This window comes from Malassezia pachydermatis (assembly GCF_001278385.1).
Source record: "Malassezia pachydermatis strain CBS 1879 chromosome Unknown scaffold4, whole genome shotgun sequence".
In the NCBI taxonomy this organism is placed as follows: Eukaryota; Fungi; Basidiomycota; class Malasseziomycetes; order Malasseziales; family Malasseziaceae; genus Malassezia; species Malassezia pachydermatis.
In genome coordinates this window covers 721,282-741,809 of record NW_017253141.1, presented here as the reverse complement: position 1 = coordinate 741,809, position 20,528 = coordinate 721,282, and the positions used below count along the sequence as shown (strand labels likewise).

Genomic DNA, 20,528 nt, shown 5'->3' with positions numbered 1-20,528 from the left:
TACATCTATGGGTGGGAAGGATGGTATATAAAAAAAGACTAGGAGCTGGGTGCTTGGTGTGGCGTTACCTGCGACATGGTCGCTGCCATTGTACTGGGAAGAGGGGGCATACGGAACGACTCGTTGACTTCGTACGATGGCACGTGCATGGGCTTAGCTGGCTCCCATGGCAAAAACATAGGAACGCCATGACTGGCACCATTAAATACTTGGTTAGGACTGCACAACGACAGGTCCGACATAGACGTTGATGGCGTAGGTCGAAGACTGTCCGTCGCAGAAATCGGCGTTGTGCTAGACAGAGACGAAGCATTTGCCGCCGTATAGAATGGTGACCAAGACATCCCTGGCGAAATAATAGTATCAGGCCTGACTGCCGTAAACGAAGGTGTATGGAGCGGGGCAGCCTGGGGATACGGGTACATCGGCGCCGAGCGTTGGAGTGGCATAGAGGATCGCGCATGTTGGCGCGATGTACGCTGCATCCCACTGGCACACCATTCATTGCTTTCGGAACGGTAGTGTCGTACTGAAGCATTGGAGACTGTAGAATGGGGGTTGTTCCAGTAGTCCGGCCGCAAGCTCAGGCAGCGGCGATGGGTTTTGCGCCGTGCAGACGAGGATGACGATGAGCTCGCAATGGAAGAAGAGGCAGTGCCGCTCATAGATTTGGGTGCCGAGCGCGATGCGGTAACGCTCGTGGGCGCTACAATACGCGTACGCTTCAGGTCATCAAGGGTCAAAGCGGGGGCGCCATACCACTCGAGCTCCGCTGCAAACGCTGCCAGCTCCTCTGGTTCCACTTTCAACTGAAAGTCAAGGTAGCTAAACAGCTCTCGCTCCATTTGGTTGATTTCATGGAGGGTAAACATATTTTGGCCCACAATCACCCAGCTTTTATTGTTGTAAGAGTCATCACAAATCATTTTGCATGAAAGCATAAAGGCGGAAATGAACAGACGATGTCCTGATGAGCCTCTGGCCACAGGGTATCGTGTTTTTAATCGCTTAAGAAGACACAAAGCGGAATACATAACAGTCATAGGAAGGCGCGTTCGATACAATGCGTAAGCGATAAAGTATGAGAGCCGCAATGTTCCTTCTGGCTTTGTCTCTATGGTGGCAGAGACAGAATCTTGTGAGCACGCGAACAAGTTCATAAGGAACCGTTCTGCAGTTTCTGCAATGAGACGGTGCCCATGGAAACGATCGTCACTCAATGCATGGTCTGATGTGCTTTTAGGAATGGTCATGCAATGAGATTCCAGGTGAGGGGTAGGTGGCGCGGCTGATGGGACAACAGCAGTGGAGACGTCCATTTTATACAGTCAAGCAGGGACTGACACGTTGAAGAATGGACAACGCGACTGTCGTGAAGCAATCAAAACACGCTGGATCTGAACCCAATCGCCTTGATGGTATGGAGATGGAAACAGAGCGCTGTTCGTGCTACTGTCCACCGCTGAGTCCTCCAGGCAGTGCAGACCCTTGTAGTGAATGCATATTTAGCTTTTGTGCCTGACATTCTCCACTTCCATTTGCGGGCGTGGGGGTTGGCGCGGTGCGAGGCATTGCTTAGTCAAGTATGCATCGCAGACCTCCCTGCATTCCGCAGGTGTGTGGCGCGAGCGATTGCCCCATCAGCTTCGGTGCATCGTTTTTTCGAGGCGGTGATTGGCATTGTGCCAAGCCCATCGCTTACAAGTGAATGCAGCAACTATGTATTGCGTTTTGTGCCAAAGTGTGATCTAGCTCTGTATCTTGGTCCACGTCTGTGCTTTCTTTAACAAGCGCTGCCTGCCCTATTCGCACATAGGCTCGTTCGCTTGGAATGTGGTCGTGCCCTATCTTACGCTGTGACACCGCTTATCCCAGATGCAGCGCTTATCCACTCTCTAGCGATGTATATCACTGACAGTATACCCTCGTTTTTCTTTGGCATGCGTATGCGTATGGCCCTGTAGAGTCAGTCATTCGTGTGCCCATCGCGTCGTGCCAAAGACAAAGATGAAGGGGTCGAGCTCACTTTCGTACTCCCAAGTCAGATGTCTATAATATAGGTGCAATGTGCTTTTCGTCCCTCGTACACGTACGCTGCGTCTTCGTGGTACCCTCCGTGTACCAAGGATAGTGCATTATCATGCTATCAGCGCTTGACAGGCCTCTTTTCCTTTTTCTTTTGCTCTGTAGTGTACCTACTTATAGACAGCCACCGCGACGTCATGCCGCGACAGGCGCTGGCCCCAGGCGTGGTGGTGGTCTCCCTGTCGTGTTGCTTCAAATCACGTGATACCATCTTCTGCGTTCTCGCTACGTTGGCAGCGTCTTCGAGTGACGTCCGAGGGCCATGCGCACGCGTGATATCCGGCAGTGGCTTCGCACCGCCGATGTCGCAAGTGCGGAGTCGCCGTATGATTCGGATGATGATATGGCACCAGGGCAATCCGTGCCCACGGGCCCTGCTAGTCCCGACGAAGGGGGATCGGACTGGAATGGATTTGTGACCCATGTCGCTGCTGTACTGCGGCACCCTTCACCCAAAAGACGCCAGCATTTCTTGCGCGAGTGCATTCCTTTAGTGGCAAATGACGCAGAGACGACGTCGGACGAGCGTGTCGAGTTATACCAGCTGCTGCTTCAGGCGTCCCTTTTCCATCAGGACCGTGCGTCGCGTCTGTCTCTGCTCGAGGCAGCTCATCTTCTTCTCAGCGCCGACGTGGGCGACAAAGTGCAGGCGCCGTATGATAGTGTTCTTGTTCTCTCTGCACACCGTGCGCTTCGCTCTGAAGTCGATCGTGTGTGCAATGCCAATGATGGGAGTGCGCGTGCACCCCGTGCTCAAGTGGCGAATGTCCATATGTGGATCGCTGTTCTCCTCTCCCACATTCTGCGTGGAGATGCGGCACACTTGCAAGGCGATGTGCACCTATCAACCCTTCTTTCGGCTTTTGCGCTCACGCATATGTGCTTGCTGATCACGAAGCCTACGACGCATACCGATCGCTTGATCGGTGGTGTGCTCCATACTGCATGGCGTACGTTCCGCCAGGCACCTCAGCAGCTTGATCTGTGCCTGCGAGTTGCGCTGGATATGCCGGCAAATGCCGTGTGGCGCTCTGTCGTTCTCCAAGGCGTGATTCTCGATGTGGCTCGACACCTCAAAGCCAAGGACCGGGCTCTGGGTGTGTCGTGTATGGAGCAGCATCGCGATGTTGTATTGCAGTACTACATGTCGCATATCGTGAGTGCCAAGACCGCTGTGCCACGCAGCGTTGTCCATGCGTTGGATGGGTTCCTGCGTACCCATGTGACGCAAGCCGCGCTGGACGAGCATGTCTTCCCTACACTGCAAAAGATGCTGCTTCGCTCGCCTGAGCTTGCTTTCCATGTGGCTGATGGCCTTTGCCGCGCTGTACCTGTTGATGCTACGGCCGTACTTGCGCGATTCCAAACCGTGCTCTTGTCGTCGATTGTCTCGTCGAATGCAACGACGCGCGAAGGTGCTCTGGCCTTTGCTACGACGCTGCTTACTACGTCGGGCGTTAATGTGGATAGCTTTGTCGAGGCTGCAAGCAAGAGCATCAAGCCTGCTGAGTCACGTACCGAAGACCAACGTCGATCGCAGTGTGCGCTCTTGGAAGCGGTGCCTCCAAGCATAGCGGGCAGCATGTCCCTTCTTGAGGCGATGGCACCGCTGGTTCAAAAAGAAGTACAGCCTACACCGCTTCGCTACGAACTGGATGCTATGTGGCCACATGTCAAGGCTTTGCTGGCGAGTAATACCAAGGTACCGGCTTCGTATACCAAGGCACTCTTCACCAAGGCACAATCGCTCAAAGCACCCCTATGTGCTGCGACCATGTCGTCGCTTGGCGTCGCTATGAAATCCCATGTGCCTGCGTCCGAGGCTGACGTAGCGTTCTGGACCGAGGGCCTGCCCGCTCTGCGCGCCGCCGTGCAAGCTGCATCAAGCAGTGCACTCACGTCTCCTGAAGCCGCGCTGGAAGGGTGTGTCGCCGTCGCCTTGCTGTGGGGCCCCTTGTCTCTGTCTGGCTCCACTGACGTGGCCTCGCAGGCTACCAAGATTGCGCCTGTCGCGACGCTCCTCACGCTGGGCGCCAAGCCGTCGTTCCTGGTGAACGAGAAAGTCGCGCGAAAAATGATCGAGCCTGGTACGCTCGCCTGGCATGCGGAAGCGCTCGGTGCTGTGCTCCGTCGGCATGGTGTGCAGCATATACACGACCCAACGCTGCAAGAGGCTGTGGAGGCCTTGCTCAGTGTCTACTTGGTACATGATTCGGAGGCGGGTGTGGCGCTGCTTAGCGAGGTGGCCGAGGCGGATGCTCGCCTTGCGCTGCGTCTCGTATTGCATCTGCTACGTCGCGACGTAGCCTGGGCCCCGCATACTGTGCATCGTATGCTGACACTGCTGGCCTCGAAAGAGCGTGCGTTCCTTCTCCCTGATCTTGTGGTTGTAGCGCATAGTGCATTGCTGCATGACCGGGAGGGCGATGCATTTGTACGTCTATGCCGCCTGGCCGGCGCGGATCCACATGCCCTCGTCAAGGCGCATGCTGATGATCTGCTGCATACAGTATACGAAGCACAGCATGATGCATCGTGGGCGGATGCGGCGCAGGCAGCTCTCTCGACGCTTCTCTTCATCGCGCCGGATGTGCTCTTTGGCCGTGTATGTGGCGACATTGTCCGTGATTTATCCCTGCACCCACTCCAAGCGCTCTCGGAGCAGGATGTGGCCATTTGGGGCGCGCCTGCCGATCGCCCGTACATTGATGTGTTGGCGCAGTCCAAGGCCAAGACGTCCGTCGACAAGGGCCGCACGACCAACATGGACAAGTGGGATGCAGAAGTGCGTGCCTCTATCGCAGCGAAGAAAGCTGCTAGTGGGCCGCAGACCTTGTCGAAACAGGACCAAGCGGCGGTCGACGCTCAACTCGCTACCGAGCGCGAGATCCGCGCGCATGTCGACACCACGCGTGCACGCATGTCACGTGCATTGCAGCGTGTCGCGAGTGTGACGCAAGCGCGTACCGACGCTGTGGATGCGTACGTGTACCCTTTGACGCAAGCTGTACGTCCTTGTTTGTCGTACGAGCGTGTGCATACGCTGCAAATCGGTGCGGCTGCTATCGATGCGTTGGTCGCCTTGTCTCGCAGTGTGGAGCCGCGCGCGGAAAAGGTGTGTGCCTTTGTGCTGAGCGTGATGCTTCGCGAGGTCGATGATGACTTTGTGTCGCTCGACTACGCGCTGGAATCGGCGCGCGATGTCGAGTTGCGCAGCTTGTACCAGCTGCGTTTGTTGGTCGATGGTGCGCCGCTCTCGTGTGGCACGTGTGGCTTCCTTGTGCCATGGCTGACGTACCTTGTGGAGCATAACACATTGACTGGCAACGAAGAACACGACGACGCTGTGGTCGAGCGGCTGCACCTTGTCCTGGAAATTCTGCAGGCACATACGTGGTACGGCGCGGATCCGTCGTTCCCACGTGCTCCCGTCCTCAAGGCTCTGCTCACACTCGCACGTCGTGTGCCGATGCTCTCGTCGGACGCTGTGGCTGCGTTGCGTGCCTATGGCGATGCGATGGCCCGCGAAGTGCGTGGCGAAGGCGCGCTCGTCACGCTGCTCCTCAACGCCGCGCTCTCGGACGAACGTAGGGAGCGTGACGGTGCGATGCAGTGCTTGGCACCCCTGGACTTGACGGAGCTCGAGTTCCCTGCAGCGCTGTTCCTCGCGCAACAGTCCGAGGACGATGCGCCCTTGGCCGAGCGGCTGTGGGAGGAAAATGGGCTGGATGTCCCGCCGACGTATGCCTCGTCGCTCGTCCCGCTGCTGCAGCATTCGCACGAGTACGTGCGTGCACAGGCAGCGAAAGCGCTAGGTGTGGCCTGCGCGATGCATCCCTCGACGTTTGCATCCCTGCTTGACTCGTTGCAGTCGCTGTACCATGCCGAGAACTATTCTCTTGAGCCGGAGTATGATCAGTACGGCATGGTGATCGAGTCTACGTTGGGCCGCCAGGATGCGTGGCCTGTGCGATTGGCTGTGGCCCAGACATTCCAAGCGATTGCGCCGCACTTTGATCCTGCGCATGTGGTGCCGTTCTTTGTGTTTGCGCTGCAGCGCGGCGCAGGTCTGAGCGATCGTGACGAGCGTGTACGCCGCGCTATGCTCGACGCTGGCTTGGCGGTGATCGATGCACATGGCGCTTCTGTCCTGCATGAGCTCATGTCGCAGCTGGAATCGAGTGTCGGCAGCGACGATGATGCCGTGCAAGAAGCGGCGATTGTGCTGCTGGGCCGCGCCGCACGTCATCTTGCGACGGACGATGAGCATGTTCGCCGCGTCGTGGATCGTCTTCGCGGCGCGCTGCCGACGCCTAGTGAATTGGTCCAAGACGCCGTAGCGTCGTGTCTTCCAGCGCTGGTCCGCACGGCCGCCGTGGCACGTGATGTGCCTTCGATGGCCGACGAGATGATGCATGATCTGTTCCGCGGCCCGTCCTACGCGGCGCGACGCGGTGCCGCGTACGGCCTTGCCGCGCTGGTGCTGGGCCGCGGTATCGGTGCTATGCGGGAATGGCGTATCTTGGAGCGGCTTGAAGATGCCGTGGCAGATACCAGTACGACGACGATGCGCCAAGGCGCGATGCTGGCCTACGAGATGCTGGCTCACACCCTCAAAGTGCTGCTGGAGCCGTATGTCGAGCGGATGCTGCCATCGCTGCTCACCTGCTTTGGCGATACGCATGCGGATGTGCGGGAGGCCACGCAGGACGCTGCGCGTGTGTTGATGCGCAGTCTCAGTGGCCAATGCCTCAAGCTGATCTTGCCTGAGCTCCTTGCCGGGCTGGACGAGAAGCAGTGGCGGACCAAGAAGGGTGCGGTGGAATTGCTTGGCGCGATGGCGTTCTGTGCGCCGCGGCAGCTTTCGGCGGCATTGCCGACGGTCATTCCACGGCTGAGCGACGTACTCACTGACTCGCATCGGCAGGTGAGCGCGGCTGCGAACCAGAGTCTTAAGCAGTTTGGCGAGGTGATTCACAACCCTGAAATCCACCACTTGGTGCCTACGTTGCTCAAGGCGTTGGTCGACCCGAACGCCAAAACGGCGTCGGCGCTCAAAGCTTTGCTGCATACCAAGTTTGTGCACTACATTGATGGACCCTCGCTAGCGCTCATCGCGCCGATTCTTGAGCGTGGCCTGCGTGAACGCAGTGTCACAGCGCAAAAGCAGGCGGCGCAGATTGTAGGCAACCTTGCGTCGCTGACCGATTCGCGCGACTACGTGCCGTACCTGGCCCGGTACACACCGCTCGTACGTGGCGTGCTGGTATCCCCGGTGCCGGATGCACGTGCGACGGCGGCGCATGCGCTGGGTACGCTGGTCGAGCGGCTGGGCGAAGTGCACTTTGCCGACTTGGTCCCCTCGCTCCTGCAAGTGCTGCAGACCGATGCGACAGGTGTCGACCGACATGGTGCAGCACAGGGATTGGCCGAAGTGCTGGCGGGTCTCGGTATGGAGCGTATGGAGCGACTGCTGCCCTCGATTATCGAGAATACACAGGCGAGTGCGTCGTACGTGCGAGAAGGTCATCTCGCGCTGCTCATCTACCTCCCTGCGACGTTTGGCTCTCGCTTTGTGCCGCATCTCGGCCGCATTGTCCCGCCGATCGTCTCGAGTATGGCCGACGATGTCGAGTCGGTGCGCGAGGCGAGCTTGCGCGCTGGTCGTATGCTCATTGTGAACTATACACAGCGGTCGGTCGACCTGCTCTTGCCGCAGCTGGAGCCGCGTCTGTTTGACGAGCGCCACCGCGTGCGTCTTTCGTCGCTGCAGCTGACCGCCGATCTGCTGTTCCGTGTCGGTGGCATTGCCGGCAAGGCCGAGGTGGGCGACGCAGAGGCAGGTGATGGCGATCTGGACGTCGACATGGCCGAGGCTGACGACGTAACGGACCAGGCGCCGCATTCCTCCATTCAGCGGCAGCTGACACAGGCGCTGGGCAGCGAACGTCGGCAGCGTCTGCTCGCCGCCATTTACATCTTGCGGCAGGACCCAAGCATCCCTGTGCGCCAAACCGCGGCGCAGACATGGAAGGCCTTGGTGCACAATACACCCCGCACGGCACGCGAAGTCTTGCCGATCATGCTCGATCTGCTTCTTGGTGCACTGGCCGCCGAGGGCGACGAGCAGCGCGATATGGCCGGTCGTACGCTGGGCGAGCTGGTGCGCAAGCTTGGCGAAAAGATTCTGGGCGAGACAGTGCCGTTGCTGGCCGAGCGCGCGCAGAACGCGCCGCGTGCCAGCACACGCGCTGGTGTGTGCCGCGCCGTGACAGACATTCTGAGCAATGCGACCAAGACGCAGCTCGAGGATCACGAGGCGTCGCTCATTGCGATTGTCCGTGGCGCACTCGGCGACGAGTCCGCGATGGTCCGCGCCGCCGCCGCACACGCTCTCGACGCAATGCAGTCGCATCTTGGTGCACATGCGATCGATGCGACGGTGCCGACGCTGCTGGGCGCGCTCGAAGACGACGAGCGCGCTACGACGGCGCTCGCTGCTCTCCGCGAAGTCGTGCGGACGCAGCCGGAGGCCGTGGTGCCTGTGGTCATTCCGACGCTGGTGCGCACGCCGCTCAGCGAAGCGCATGCACATGCGCTTGCCGAGCTCTTGCCCGTCATGGGCGCGACGCTCGCGCCTCATATTGCGTCAGTGCTGGGCGCCTTGGCAGCGACCATCTCGCCCGCGGACCTCGAAGCAGATGCACACTGGCCCGTGGCCGATGCCCTGTTCGCCTCGGTGCGTGATATTGATGCGCTGCACCAAGCCATGATCCAACTGCTGGGCTGGCTGGGGCATCGTACGCCCGAGCGCCGTACTCTGGGCTGCCTGCTCTTTGTGCGATTCACGCAGCATGTCGCCATCGGCTGGGACGACTACACGATCGACTATGTACGCAAACTTGTGGCGCTCTTTGACGATCCCTCGCCGATGGTCACACCAGCGGCCCTCGCGGCGCTGGATGCGTGCGTGAAGGCTGTGCCCAAAGACCATTGGGACGCGCTCGTCGTCCCGCTGCGTCGCGCGCTCGAGTCGACAGGGGCCCCTGGGACGCCGTTGCCGGGTCTTTTGTTGCCACGTGGCGCTGGCCCAATGGTGCCGGTGCTTCTGCACGGTCTCTTGCAAGGCACCGCGGAGCAGCGCGAGCAAGGCGCGTTGGGTCTGGCCGATCTTGTGCTGCGCACGACAGCCGACGCCATCAAGCCGTTCATTACCGCGATGGTGGGCCCATTGATTCGTCTGTGTGGTGATCGTCATGCGCCGCCCGTGAAAGCGGCCATCCTTACGTCGCTGGATACCATGATCCATCATGTCCCGGCCCTGGTCCGTCCCTTCTACCCGCAACTGCAGCGCTCGTTCCAAAAAGCACTGGGCGATCCCGCCAGCGCGAATGTACGTGGCAAGGCCGCCTCGGCACTTGGTTTCCTCATGGGTCTACAGACGCGTGTGGAAGGTGTGATCCAGGAACTGGTCCAGCAAATTCAGCAAGCGCTCGCTGATCCCTCGTCCGACGAGACGACCGATGCTGCGGCGACAGCGCTGGCCGATATTGTGCGTCATGTCGCAGCCGACAAGCTGAGCGAGCCTGTGCGCGAGTCGATGGCCGCCTGCCTCACGTCCGCCTTCCACGCGAACGAAGAGCCGCGGGAAGCGATGAAGCGTGCCTTGGCCGAGCTGTGTGCGGCCATGCTGCAGGCACATCCCACATCCATGGCACCCGTTCTCGACGCCGAGATCCTCCAGCCAGCACCAGTGGATGTGCAGTTGGCCGCCTTGTGCTTGCGCGCCTGCATGGAGGAGGCCCCAGAGGCGCTGTACGAAGCCACTCGTCCACCGACGATGCTAGCGCAGCTCACCGGTGCATGGCTGAGCGAGGCGCCCTCAGTCGTGCGCCCCGCTCGCGAAACTCGCGATGCTATGCGCCGCACAGCGCCATGGAAGTCTGATGAAGCCGTCCAGAGTGCGTTGAAATAAACCATGTAGCCCGGTATCACTTCGTCATATATCCGTTCTCTACGAGTGTCTGTCAGCAGCGCGGAAATCATTAGATAAAGCCTGTCTCACGAAGGGCATTCTGCAAAAGCGTTCTAGGAGGTAAGCGCGCATGGTGACGTATACGTACTCTTTGACAGCCGCAAAAACCAAGCGGATGTTGGATGTGTCGGTGGCCTGCGTGATGTGTGGGTAAATTTGCAGCTTCGCGCGGTTGACACGCGTGAAACGCCATAGGATGTATTTTGCTGCCTTGTTTACATCGTTGCCACCCGTATACTCGGGGAAATAATCGGCCAAGGGGCGCATAGGAAGCTTCTTCTGGAACACGTCAATCTTGTTGAGGAACAGGATGATCGATGTGCGAAGGAACCAGCCTGAATAGGGTCAGCCAGAGTCATACATACGACTGTTGATCACACTTTCAAAGAGGACCAGACTCTCGGCCATACGATTTTGGTTGCTGTCTTCGAGCAGCACTTGATCATACTCACTGAGCGCCACGCAGAATATAATCGACGTGACCGACTCAAAGCTGTGGATCCATTTCGTACGCTCAGAACGTTGTCCGCCTACATCGACCAGGCGAATCGCCAGCGAACCTAGGGAAAAGGTGGTCTCCGTAATGCCCGTCGTCTTGGAACGAGCGTACAGTACATCCTGAGGCGTAGGAAGGTAGTCTTCCGTTGCTATGCGCGAAATGTTGCTTAGGAAACTGGTGTCAAACTCACATCACGACGTACTAATCCGCATTGTCCATCAAATAAAATTCGCCGCGGCGCGCCATAAGCTGCTCCATAACGGGGTCGGTCCAAATATCTACAATCATCTGGCCAATGTGCGGAGGCAACGACGCATTCGCATCCGCTGGCAGGTGGTAGTGAACCAGCTGGTCCACCTTTTCTCTGTTTTCCAGCGTCGCTGGCTCAATGCTCAGACGACGCATCGCTAGAATGATGGCATTCACCGAATCCATCACATTCTTCAGAATAGTAATGCGGTACATAAACAACTCCTGCTCCGTAAATCCGTTCTGGTGGATGATTTTCATCTGCTTGACGATCGTTGACTTGCCAGACTCACCACTGCCCAGCAACAAGATCTTCAGCTCTTGCTTCGCCTTCTTATGCGCATCATCTAAATGCTTGTCAATCTCCATATTTCGCTGCTTGGCATCTCGGTCTGCATCACTCACACCGCCGCCAGCGCCGGGCGAGGAAGCACACACACCCATCCTGGTCGCAACAAACACCGCGCTCGCAAGACGCCGCGGCCCCCCGTTGCCTTGGTCCTCCACACCGGGGTGGGGCGCTGCAAGATCTGCCGACCCCTCCACCTGCACGAGGAACAAAGGAAAGCGGCGGCAACCGGGGCCAACGACGCAAGTGGCACAGAAAAACTCTATTAGGCATGCACAAAGCGCATGCAGCTACAGCGCAAGCACTACCTCACTAGTACATCACGATACATTAGACACACTTACAAGCGGCCGTGGCCGTGCGGGTCAAACACCGTCGAGCCATCGCGCGGCGCCACCGTCGAGCCATGGGCATGCAGCGCACGCAGATCCAGCATCTCCGGTACGACATCCTTCAGCGTAGGCGCACCGATCAGGCGCAAATTCATCTCAATCTCGTCGTGCAGCAGGTTGATCGCACGTACCACACCGTCCGGGCCGTAGGCGGAGTACGCATACAGGAACGGACGGCCAATGCCCACAGCCGTAGCGCCCAGCGCCACGGCCTTGAGGATATCGGTGCCACGACGAATACCACCGTCGACAAACAGCTGGAAGTTGTTGCTGGGGAACATGTTGCGCTTGCGCATCTCTGTCACAACCTCTTCCAGTACTTCGATACTCGAGCGCGCAAAGTCTAGCTGACGGCCACCGTGGTTCGAGAGAACAATACCCGCCAGACCCATCTCATAGGCCAGCACGGCATCTTCCCATGCCTGGACACCCTTGAGCAAGATCGGAATGCGCGTGTGATTCTTGATCCAGAGCACATCATCCCACGTCAAACTTGGGTCGATAAACGAGCTGATCGCACGTGCAGCGCCCTCATCACGCTCCACATCGTTGCCGCTCTGCACATTCGAACCCTCGTCGCTAAAGTGCATACGCATATCACGCTCACGACGACCAAGCTGCGGCGCATCGACCGTGATAAAGATGGCCTTGATATCGGCCTCCTCAGCGCGACGCAGCATATCCAACACAACGCTGCGGTCGCTGTTCACGTAGAGCTGGAAGAACTGCGTGGGCTTGCCCTCTTCATCACGCCCGCCCACAATCTCCTCGAACGAGCACGACGAGAGCGTCGGCACCATCTGAATCAGACCGGTGCGAGCAGCTGCGCGCGTCAGGTTCAGCTCACCGTCAGGGTGACCGAGACGACCGAGGGCCGTAGCAGTAATGTAGATCGGCAAGGGACTAGGGAAGCCCAAGATATAGGTGCTGGGGTCGACATTGCGCACGTTTCGAAGCACACGCGGACGGAACCAGATGCGACGGAAGATCGACGTGTTCTCGTGGTACGTCTCCTGGTCATCGGCCGCCGACGAATAGTACGCCCACGCTTCCGGCGTCAACACCTTCTTGGCCACGAGCTCAAAGTCGCGCAGGTTGAGGCACTGCGATAGCGGCGGAACATTGGCACGGCGCGCACGCTCCTCCTCTTCTTCCTTGTTGGCCGCGTCCTTGAGCTCCTGGGGAATGGTGTTAGGGTCTAGCTCGCCCATGAACCACTCGGGCTTCGCATGCTTCTCCAGCGTGTCCTTCGGATGCACGTTTTCAAACACCTTGGTACCGTCCTTACCGGCAAACTTGATAATGACTTCGGGACCACCAGGGTGCAGCTGCACAAAGTCCGTGAAGTTGAACACCTTGTTGCCCAGAATGATCCAGCAGTCGTCCTTCGTGTTGTGCTTCGTCACCTCATCGTACGTGAGCAGCCTCTTCGCAACACCCGTGTCGAGATCGCCGACAAACCACTCCGGCCTGGCGTACTTCTCAAGCGTGTCCTTCGGGTGCACTTTGTCGAACAGCGCCGTGCCGTCCTTGCCGGCAAACTTCTTCAGCACCTCAGGACCGCCTGGGTGTTCGTTCACAAACTCCGTCAGGTTATACACCTTGTTACTCAGGATGACCCAGCAGTCCTCCTTGGTGTTGTGCTTAGCAACCTCCTCAACACCAATCAATCGCGGCATGGTGGATCCTTTCGAGGCAACCGCAATGTGGGGCAACTCTGGGGAAGGCCAACGAGCGGAGCCCAAGGCTTCGCCTCCCCCTCCACGCCGGCCGGCCAACCAGAGGCCCTCGTTTGGCGAGCGGAATCAGGATGCCCTGAACGTATCACGTGGGGCACCCCGGTCGGCCGGCAGGCACGCGTTCCCCCTGCCACGCGGCCGTGAGCGTTGTCGTTGTCCATTTCGATCCGTGCGTCATGTTGCATGGGTTTGACCTGCTGCGCAAGCAGTATGTCAAGTACGCGTCTCAGTCTGGTGGCCCGACCTCGCCGCTCAAAACGGTAGAAACGTTGGCGGCCAGGCTTATAGACGATGCCTCCTCGCAGGAAGATCGTCGCGCTGCCATTCTCTCGCTCAAAGGCTTAGTGCGTGACCATGCAGACGAAGTGAGCCAACATGCCCTTGTTCCGTTAGTCCGTTGGATCATGAAGGGTGAGAAGGAGGAAGAAATGCTACGTGCAGCTGTTGAATGCTGTGTATCGCTGTGCCAAATCACGCCTGACGATCAGCATGGCAAGCATCGTGCGCTACAAAACATGTCGCGCTTGCTCGGTGAGAAAGATGCCTTGCTGTCTCTGTTGCGCCTTCTGTCGCCGCAGCACTCTTTCTACACACGCTTCGGTGCACTGCAGCTGCTCGTGTATATCGTAGAGCACCGCCGCGTGGAGGTGCAGGAGTATGTGCTGACAGCGCCCGGCGGCTGTAGCGCTGTGCTGCAATGCTTAGAAGCCTCGCCCAGCTCTAGCACAGAAATCATTCGAAACGAGGCTCTTCTTTTGCTTCCGCAGCTCGTAAAGGATAGTGCGGATATCCAGAAGATCGTCGCGTTTGAAGGAGCCTTTGAGCGCCTGCTTGATATTATCGCCCAGGAGGGCCGTATTGAAGGTGGGGTGGTCGTCCAAGACGCACTGGAAGGGCTGGAAGCACTGCTGATGCACAACGTCTCCAACCAAAACTATTTCCGCGAAACGCTGAGCATTCCTCTCCTTGCGCCGCTCTTGTTTTATCCCCCGCCTCTGCCAGCACATGCACCTGAAGGCGCTACCAACGAATTTATATCCCAACGCAACGCGTTCTTGCTCCAGGAGTGGGACGAACAGAAACTTACCAATGCGCTACTCCTCTTGCGCTGCATCCGGCACCTTGTTGATGGCCAAGGTGAGGGCCACCGCGCGAATCAGCAAGTCATGTGCAAAGTGGGCCTGGTCGATGCGCTCGCGCAACTGGCCTTGGCAAGCTTGGCGCCGCCTCTTTTGAAGGCACATACCTTGCACCTTTTGGCGGCTCTCCTGCGTGGCTCGCGACCTACACAGGAGCTGTTTAGCACTATGGTCGTGTCGCCTGTAGCGCTTGTGCAAGGTGCTAGTCCAGAAGGGATGCCGGCACCGGTGGAGCTGTCATGGCAAGCGCCGCAGCCTGCCATGCTTTGCCTTATCTCACTAGCACTACGTGGCCCAGGTGGCTCGACTGACTCGCAGCTGTCGTTGGGCGTTCGTGCTGCAGCGGTGCATGCCTTTGAGGCATTGGTCGAGCACAATATGGATATCCGTATGACGCTGTGGCACGCATTTGTCGCTGCGCCTGTGCCGGAGCAAACGCATGGCAATCCGTCGCATTTGCTGCTAGATTCGGTGGTGCATTTGCCCAACACGTCTTTGCTCACCTCGTCGACGCCGCACAGGTTTGATGTGTACCAATACCTCTTTGCCTCTATTATGCTGGGATACCTTTTGCAAGGTAGCGATACTGCGAAAGAGTTTGCTCGGCGTGTGCGCCTCAACGAGGAAGGACGCTGTGTCGCCGATGCGGCTGTCCCATCGCTGGACGACGATGAGCCGGCTACGTTGGTCCATGTGGTCATTGGCAACTTGGCTATGGCGCTGCGAGAGCATGGCGAGACGCTGCGTCGTGAGCGTGCTGCGCAGGCCACGCATGGCAACTCGTCCGAAGACTGGACAAAGGTCATGGTCGGCTACCTTGTTCTGCTTAGTGTATGGCTCTGGCAAAGTCCCGAGAGCATTGCGGACTTTTTATCAGAGAGTGCAAACTTGCAAGTCCTTGTGCAGCCTGCCGCGCAGTCCACGGGCGTCGACCCGCTGCTACAAGGCCTGGCAGTGTTTGTGCTGGGCATTGCATACGAGTTCCACGGCGTGCAAGAGCACGAGACGGATGGCGTGCTGACTCGCTCGTCGATGCATCCCATCCTGATGACGCGCATTGGCGTCGACCAGTTTAGCACGCGAATCCTCGCTGTAAAGAGCGATGCTCGTTTCACGTCGTGCACGCCCGAGACCCTGGAAGACGTGCTTACGACCGAGTCGCCGACCCTTTGGTTCACGTGGCCATTTGTTGAGTTCTGGAAAGACAACTACGTGCGTATTCAAAAGTCCATTCTAGTCGACCCGAAAATGGCCTCCTCGACGACCAACACGTCCACGGAATTGCAAGATGCTCGCGAACGCTTGGCATCACTGCAAGAAGAACTGACTCGGGCGCAGTCAAGCACGTCCAATGTGGATGCTCTCAAAGACGAGCTGGCTCAAACTACCGAGTCGCTTGCTTTAGCGCACAAAGAGACGCAGGCAGCGCAAGAGGCGCATAGCGCTACTGTCAAAGAGCTGGAAGCCGCGCATGCTTCGCACCAAGCGAGCCACAGGGAATGGGAGGCAGCGCAGGCTACGCTGCAAAGCGAGTTGGCACATATACAAGAGTCGCTTCGGACGACAAAGGCGCAGCTTGCTACGTTGGAGGGCGAATTGGCCACAGCACGTACGCAGACGTCCTCACAGGCGTTGGCTGTGAAAGACGAGGATGCCGTCACGACACGGGCCTTGGAGGCAGCGCGGCATGAAGCGGCTACTGCTCAGGCCCATGCAGCGAAGCTCGAGCAGAAGCTTGAGCACCATGAAGACCTGATTCGTGTTCTCCATGAGCGCATTGCCGAGGCGGATAAGGCACGCACGGCGACGGCGCCGTCGGCGCCGTCGCCCAACGACAAGGATTTGGCCGAGCAAGTGAGCACTCTGCAAAGCGAGAACGAAGACTTGCTGGTCCTCCTGGATGATCTCATGCAAAAGCGGAAGCAGGACAAGATACGTATGCGCGACGCTGGGTGGGATGTGAGCGAGGACGAAGACGACGAGGACGAGAACGATCAACCCTAGTGGACTTTTTGACGACTATATACCATTCTTTTAGTACCGTACATAGGCCCAAGGATCGCGTTGCATACGCGCCGATTTTTGAGCGGCCGGGATGATGAGCTCCACATCCGAGTCGCTCGGCTCGGAGACGGCCTGCGCCGCCACCGGTTTGCGGTCCAGGCTGGGCGACATGGGCGGCGAAGAGCTGGGCGACACATCCTCTGGTATAATAGGTATATTCGGCACGATGCGCGTATGCTCTGGCGTCGCCATGACAAGCGTCTGGATCGGCGCGCCAGCCCACCGACTGGCGGGTCGTTTGCGCTTGTGGGATAGCGTGGAAGATGGTGCCGTCGCGCTTGGCGTTGGCTCTGTCGACGTCAGGCTAGGCGTAGGCACCGATGTGGTGCTATGTGTACGCACGAGGCGACGTGACATGTGGACTTCGGTCGGCGTCCGCGTTTGACCGGAAAGGCTGCGACGTCGGTCGGCATGCTCTGCAGAGAGCATTGTGCCCAATGCCAGCTTGGGTTCAGTGGTACGCGTAGGCTTGCTAGGCGCTGATACAGTTCGTTTCATACGGCGGCGGCGTACGGGCGTCGTTGCGGGGCCAGGCCCGAAGCATTTCGTACGCAGAGTCGTGCAAAACATGGACAGTTGCGGCTGGAATACAGGTTCCATGACATCCGCACAGAACCACTGTGCCTCATCACGTTGATCGTGATGTGATCGCCAACGTGATTGAGATCCATACAAGGTAGCAGACTCGGCTAGTGTGGAGGAAAATTGAAGGAGGCAGAGCTGGTCCGCTAACGCTTCAAACAGCGCTGATAGAGACGCGTAGTCGGCGGCAATAGCCAGTTCTTGCCGCTTGGTAGGCGGCGATGTACGAGGAGCTGTGGCGCCCCAGGCAAAGGGCGTGGGTATACCTGGCCAGCGGTGCGTCCGGCTGGCCTTGCGTTTGGACGAGCTGCGCCCTGTCGATACGGCCGACGATGGCACGGCCGACGACGAAGATGAGGATGGCGTTTGTGTTAGCATCCATGCGACGAGGATCAGCTGCAGTTCCACCCTGCGTAAGTAGGTCGTATACGTACTCTCTACACTGTATCGCACTTAGAAATACCCGTACAGCCGTAGCGCGATGATCGAGCGAATGGGCGGCGGTGAAGAAGGGGCCATGTTGAATGGCAGCGTGCATTGCCCGGCCCTGTACATCCGGCACAGACTCCGTCGTGGGATGATCCAGCATGGACATAATGGTATCTCGGTACGATCCATGGTACTTTTCGCGGAGTTGCGTAGGGGTCTGAAGCAAGGGAAGGTAGGCGTCAAGGGGGCCATCCAGCGAGACGAGGGCCTTGGCAAAGCACTGGAGGGGCGTATGTGCCTCGCCCATCCACAGCGTATAGGCATACATGCGCTCTACACGTGCTAGCACCGACGGCTGGTCCGGCAACGGCGCGGTGGCACCCGTCCCTGCCGCCGCGGTCGGTGCGGTGCGCAAGGTACGCACCGCAACGCGCGTCATGCTGGATGTCAAGTGGAGGAAGGGAGCGGGCGCATGCGAGAGTAGTGGAGGTGCGAGAACCGCCGCTGGGGCTACCGCACGGCCACGACGATAACGAGGGACGTGATGCGCCCGCCCCATCCGTCGGTCGATGCGGACAATGAACCGCTCTCTACGATCAATGTGTCGGCCATTGTCGACGTCCGGCAGCCTATGGGAAGTATGAGTCTCAGTCCTAGTACGTCTCTATGCCATGGCGCTTACCTGCAGCACACCAGGAAGTTGTCCTGGGCTCCAAGGCCGGTCTTTACGTGATCCACTTGGACAATTTATACTCACCGCCTCGTTTCTTGGCGCATACTACGGCATGGGAAGTGGCTGACATTCAATGGAATCCACACCTGGCACGTCGCGAGTGGATTGCCAGTACGGTACGTACGAACGGCTCTAATCCAAGTCCAATCACAAGCTGGTGATCTGGAATATGCATCGCTCCGAGGCCCCCACGGCGCCTAAACCCGAGCCATCTATCTCAGCAAGCATTCATGCAAGCCTGCAAATGGACATGGCGCGGTCCATGTCGCCCTTCTCGCCGACAAACTCGGTGGGCCGCAACTCCTCGATGCTGGCCTCGCATATGCTCGGAAGCGATACGTCGGTGATGCGATTGACCAACATGAGCCTGCCTTCCCAGCCTACGCAGTCGTCCAGTGCTGTAGAATACTTCCTCGATGCGCATACGCGGGCGATTACCGACTTGAATTGGTCGCCGTTCCATCCGTCCATATTGGCCAGCTGCAGCTTGGATACGTGGACGCGTGTATGGGATCTGCGTATGGGCCCGCATCACTCGCAACGGCCAGCGCAGGCGTACAGTGCATGGAATGCAGGTATGACGCAAGTCAAGTGGAATCGGCTAACGGAGCATCGAATTGCTGCGACCTGTGATAACAAAGTGCTGGTGTGGGACGACCGATTCGGCGCTGTGCCCTTTGCCACGCTGGAGACGCACCACAGCAAAGTGTACGGCCTTGCATGGCACTGGGAAACGGAGCATGGCGGCGACGAAATGCTCACATGCTCGCTCGACGGCACCATCAAGGCCTGGGATCTGAGCTCAGATACGTCACGCTCGGCCTTGGCCAACCATGCGCGCATTACGCAGCCCGAGTACACCATTGATACCCCGCAGCCAGTATGGCGTGCACGGTACCTGCCGTTTGGGCAGGGCATCATGTCGGTCGCCCAGCGTGGCGACGCAGCGCCATGCATCTACAGGTCCGGCGAAAGCACGCCATGGCACCGATTTCAAGGGCACACGGATGTCGTGAAAGAGTTCCTTTTCCGCTCGGAGGGCAACCCAGACGCGACCTTCGATGATCGCCGATTCCAACTGCTTACATGGAGTCAGGACCAAACGCTGCGTCTGTGGCCCCTCTCAGACGAGCTGCTACGCTCCGCTGGGTTTGTACGAGGCGCGCCTGCGCCTGCGCCGTCGAGTGGACCGACGTACGAAACACCATTGCCGGTCAATGCACTTCGAGCGGAGCCGTCGTACTCGACCTCGGCCAAGGCGCTGGGCCACTCGCCCAGCTCGAACAGCGTAGACGAGGCCAGTCTTCCTGGCTCGTTTGAGAAGCCTGGCTCGCTGCATTCGCTGCCTTTGTCCTCGAGCGACGAAGCGAACGTCCAAGGCGCCATGCCACGCTCGCTCCCTGCGCCTCGCGTTCTCATGCCGCGCCCGTCACCACGCCGCCGCCGCGCTCCGCCCACCGAAGTAGGCGCGAAGCATGGCCCACAAATGCGATATACCCAGGACGACGCGACAACGGCGACCATCGATGCAGTCCAATGGATGGCACAGGTACGTGTAGGCCACACGGCGCCGGCCAGTGATGGCGACGTCTCGATGACCGACTCGGTGAAGAGCATTGGACGACATGTGGATACCAGCGTACTGCCGCAAGAGATGCTACATGTCAGCTATGCGTACCCGTACGTGCTCGAGTCGGTGGACATTGCGCGGCGGCGATGCACAGTCGCGGTAAGCGGGCCGTGGCATGATCAAGGTGCCGGCGCGTTGGCGTACCTACGCGTGATGTTCACTTTCCCCACGGCCTATCCACATGAGCCGCCAGCGATTGAAATTGAACGCAATGCGAGCATTCCTTTCAAGACACGCGTGGATTTGTACCGCTCCCTGGTAGACTTGATTGAGGAGAAAGCTGCCCATCATGCTCTCTGCCTGGAGGCATGTGTCGACTTTCTCTTGCATGGCAGCCAAGTCCTGGAGGAACAGGCCTCGGAGCCTGCCACAGCACCTGAGCCGATCCAGCCCATCCATGATACGATGTTTGCCAAGTCGTACCATGCCGTTGCGGATGCCGTATTGCAACTTGCCCTGCGCTCCGATATGGCCAACACGGCGCTGGCGGACTCGGACGTCGTGCAGCTGCTCAGTACCAATGTCCTGAACCGCGCTCACTATGGCCACACTACGTCGTCCTTAGACCGCTCCTAGACACAGTATATAGATATATAAGTATTG

At 58.7% G+C, this 20,528-nt stretch overlaps 7 protein-coding genes across 7 annotated transcripts; 3 read left to right on the top strand and 4 right to left on the bottom strand.

Annotated features, from left to right (window-relative positions):
• Positions 1–38: 38 nt before the first annotated feature.
• Malapachy_4155 (multidrug pheromone exporter) lies at positions 39–926 on the bottom strand (the record flags this gene model as incomplete). Its single annotated transcript, XM_018138610.1, has 1 exon — positions 39–926. One exon carries the CDS (start codon positions 924–926, stop codon positions 39–41), a length of 888 nt encoding a protein of 295 aa, XP_017991693.1.
• A 1,421-nt stretch (positions 927–2,347) lies between these two features.
• On the top strand, positions 2,348–10,060 carry Malapachy_4172 (arm repeat-containing protein; the record flags this gene model as incomplete). Its single annotated transcript, XM_018138627.1, has 1 exon — positions 2,348–10,060. One exon carries the CDS (start codon positions 2,348–2,350, stop codon positions 10,058–10,060), a length of 7,713 nt encoding a protein of 2,570 aa, XP_017991628.1.
• Positions 10,061–10,130: 70 nt separating this feature from the next.
• Positions 10,131–11,312, bottom strand: Malapachy_4142 (guanine nucleotide-binding protein alpha-3 subunit; the record flags this gene model as incomplete). The annotated part of the gene is made up of 4 exons (XM_018138597.1): positions 10,131–10,173; positions 10,209–10,455; positions 10,486–10,793; positions 10,822–11,312. 4 exons carry the CDS (start codon positions 11,310–11,312, stop codon positions 10,131–10,133), a joined length of 1,089 nt encoding a protein of 362 aa, XP_017991656.1.
• Positions 11,313–11,557: 245 nt separating this feature from the next.
• Malapachy_4140 (cyb2-l-lactate dehydrogenase (cytochrome b2)) lies at positions 11,558–13,288 on the bottom strand (the record flags this gene model as incomplete). Its single annotated transcript, XM_018138595.1, has 1 exon — positions 11,558–13,288. One exon carries the CDS (start codon positions 13,286–13,288, stop codon positions 11,558–11,560), a length of 1,731 nt encoding a protein of 576 aa, XP_017991654.1.
• A 236-nt stretch (positions 13,289–13,524) lies between these two features.
• Malapachy_4149 (transport protein uso1) lies at positions 13,525–16,491 on the top strand (the record flags this gene model as incomplete). The annotated part of the gene is made up of 1 exon (XM_018138604.1): positions 13,525–16,491. The coding sequence occupies one exon, from the start codon at positions 13,525–13,527 to the stop codon at positions 16,489–16,491; it is 2,967 nt and encodes a 988-aa protein (XP_017991659.1).
• Positions 16,492–16,521: 30 nt separating this feature from the next.
• On the bottom strand, positions 16,522–18,001 carry Malapachy_4164 (hypothetical protein; the record flags this gene model as incomplete). The annotated part of the gene is made up of 2 exons (XM_018138619.1): positions 16,522–17,542; positions 17,568–18,001. 2 exons carry the CDS (start codon positions 17,999–18,001, stop codon positions 16,522–16,524), a joined length of 1,455 nt encoding a protein of 484 aa, XP_017991614.1.
• Positions 18,002–18,106: 105 nt separating this feature from the next.
• Malapachy_4173 (vacuolar membrane protein) lies at positions 18,107–20,501 on the top strand (the record flags this gene model as incomplete). The annotated part of the gene is made up of 3 exons (XM_018138628.1): positions 18,107–18,218; positions 18,251–18,411; positions 18,438–20,501. 3 exons carry the CDS (start codon positions 18,107–18,109, stop codon positions 20,499–20,501), a joined length of 2,337 nt encoding a protein of 778 aa, XP_017991627.1.
• Positions 20,502–20,528: the final 27 nt, after the last annotated feature.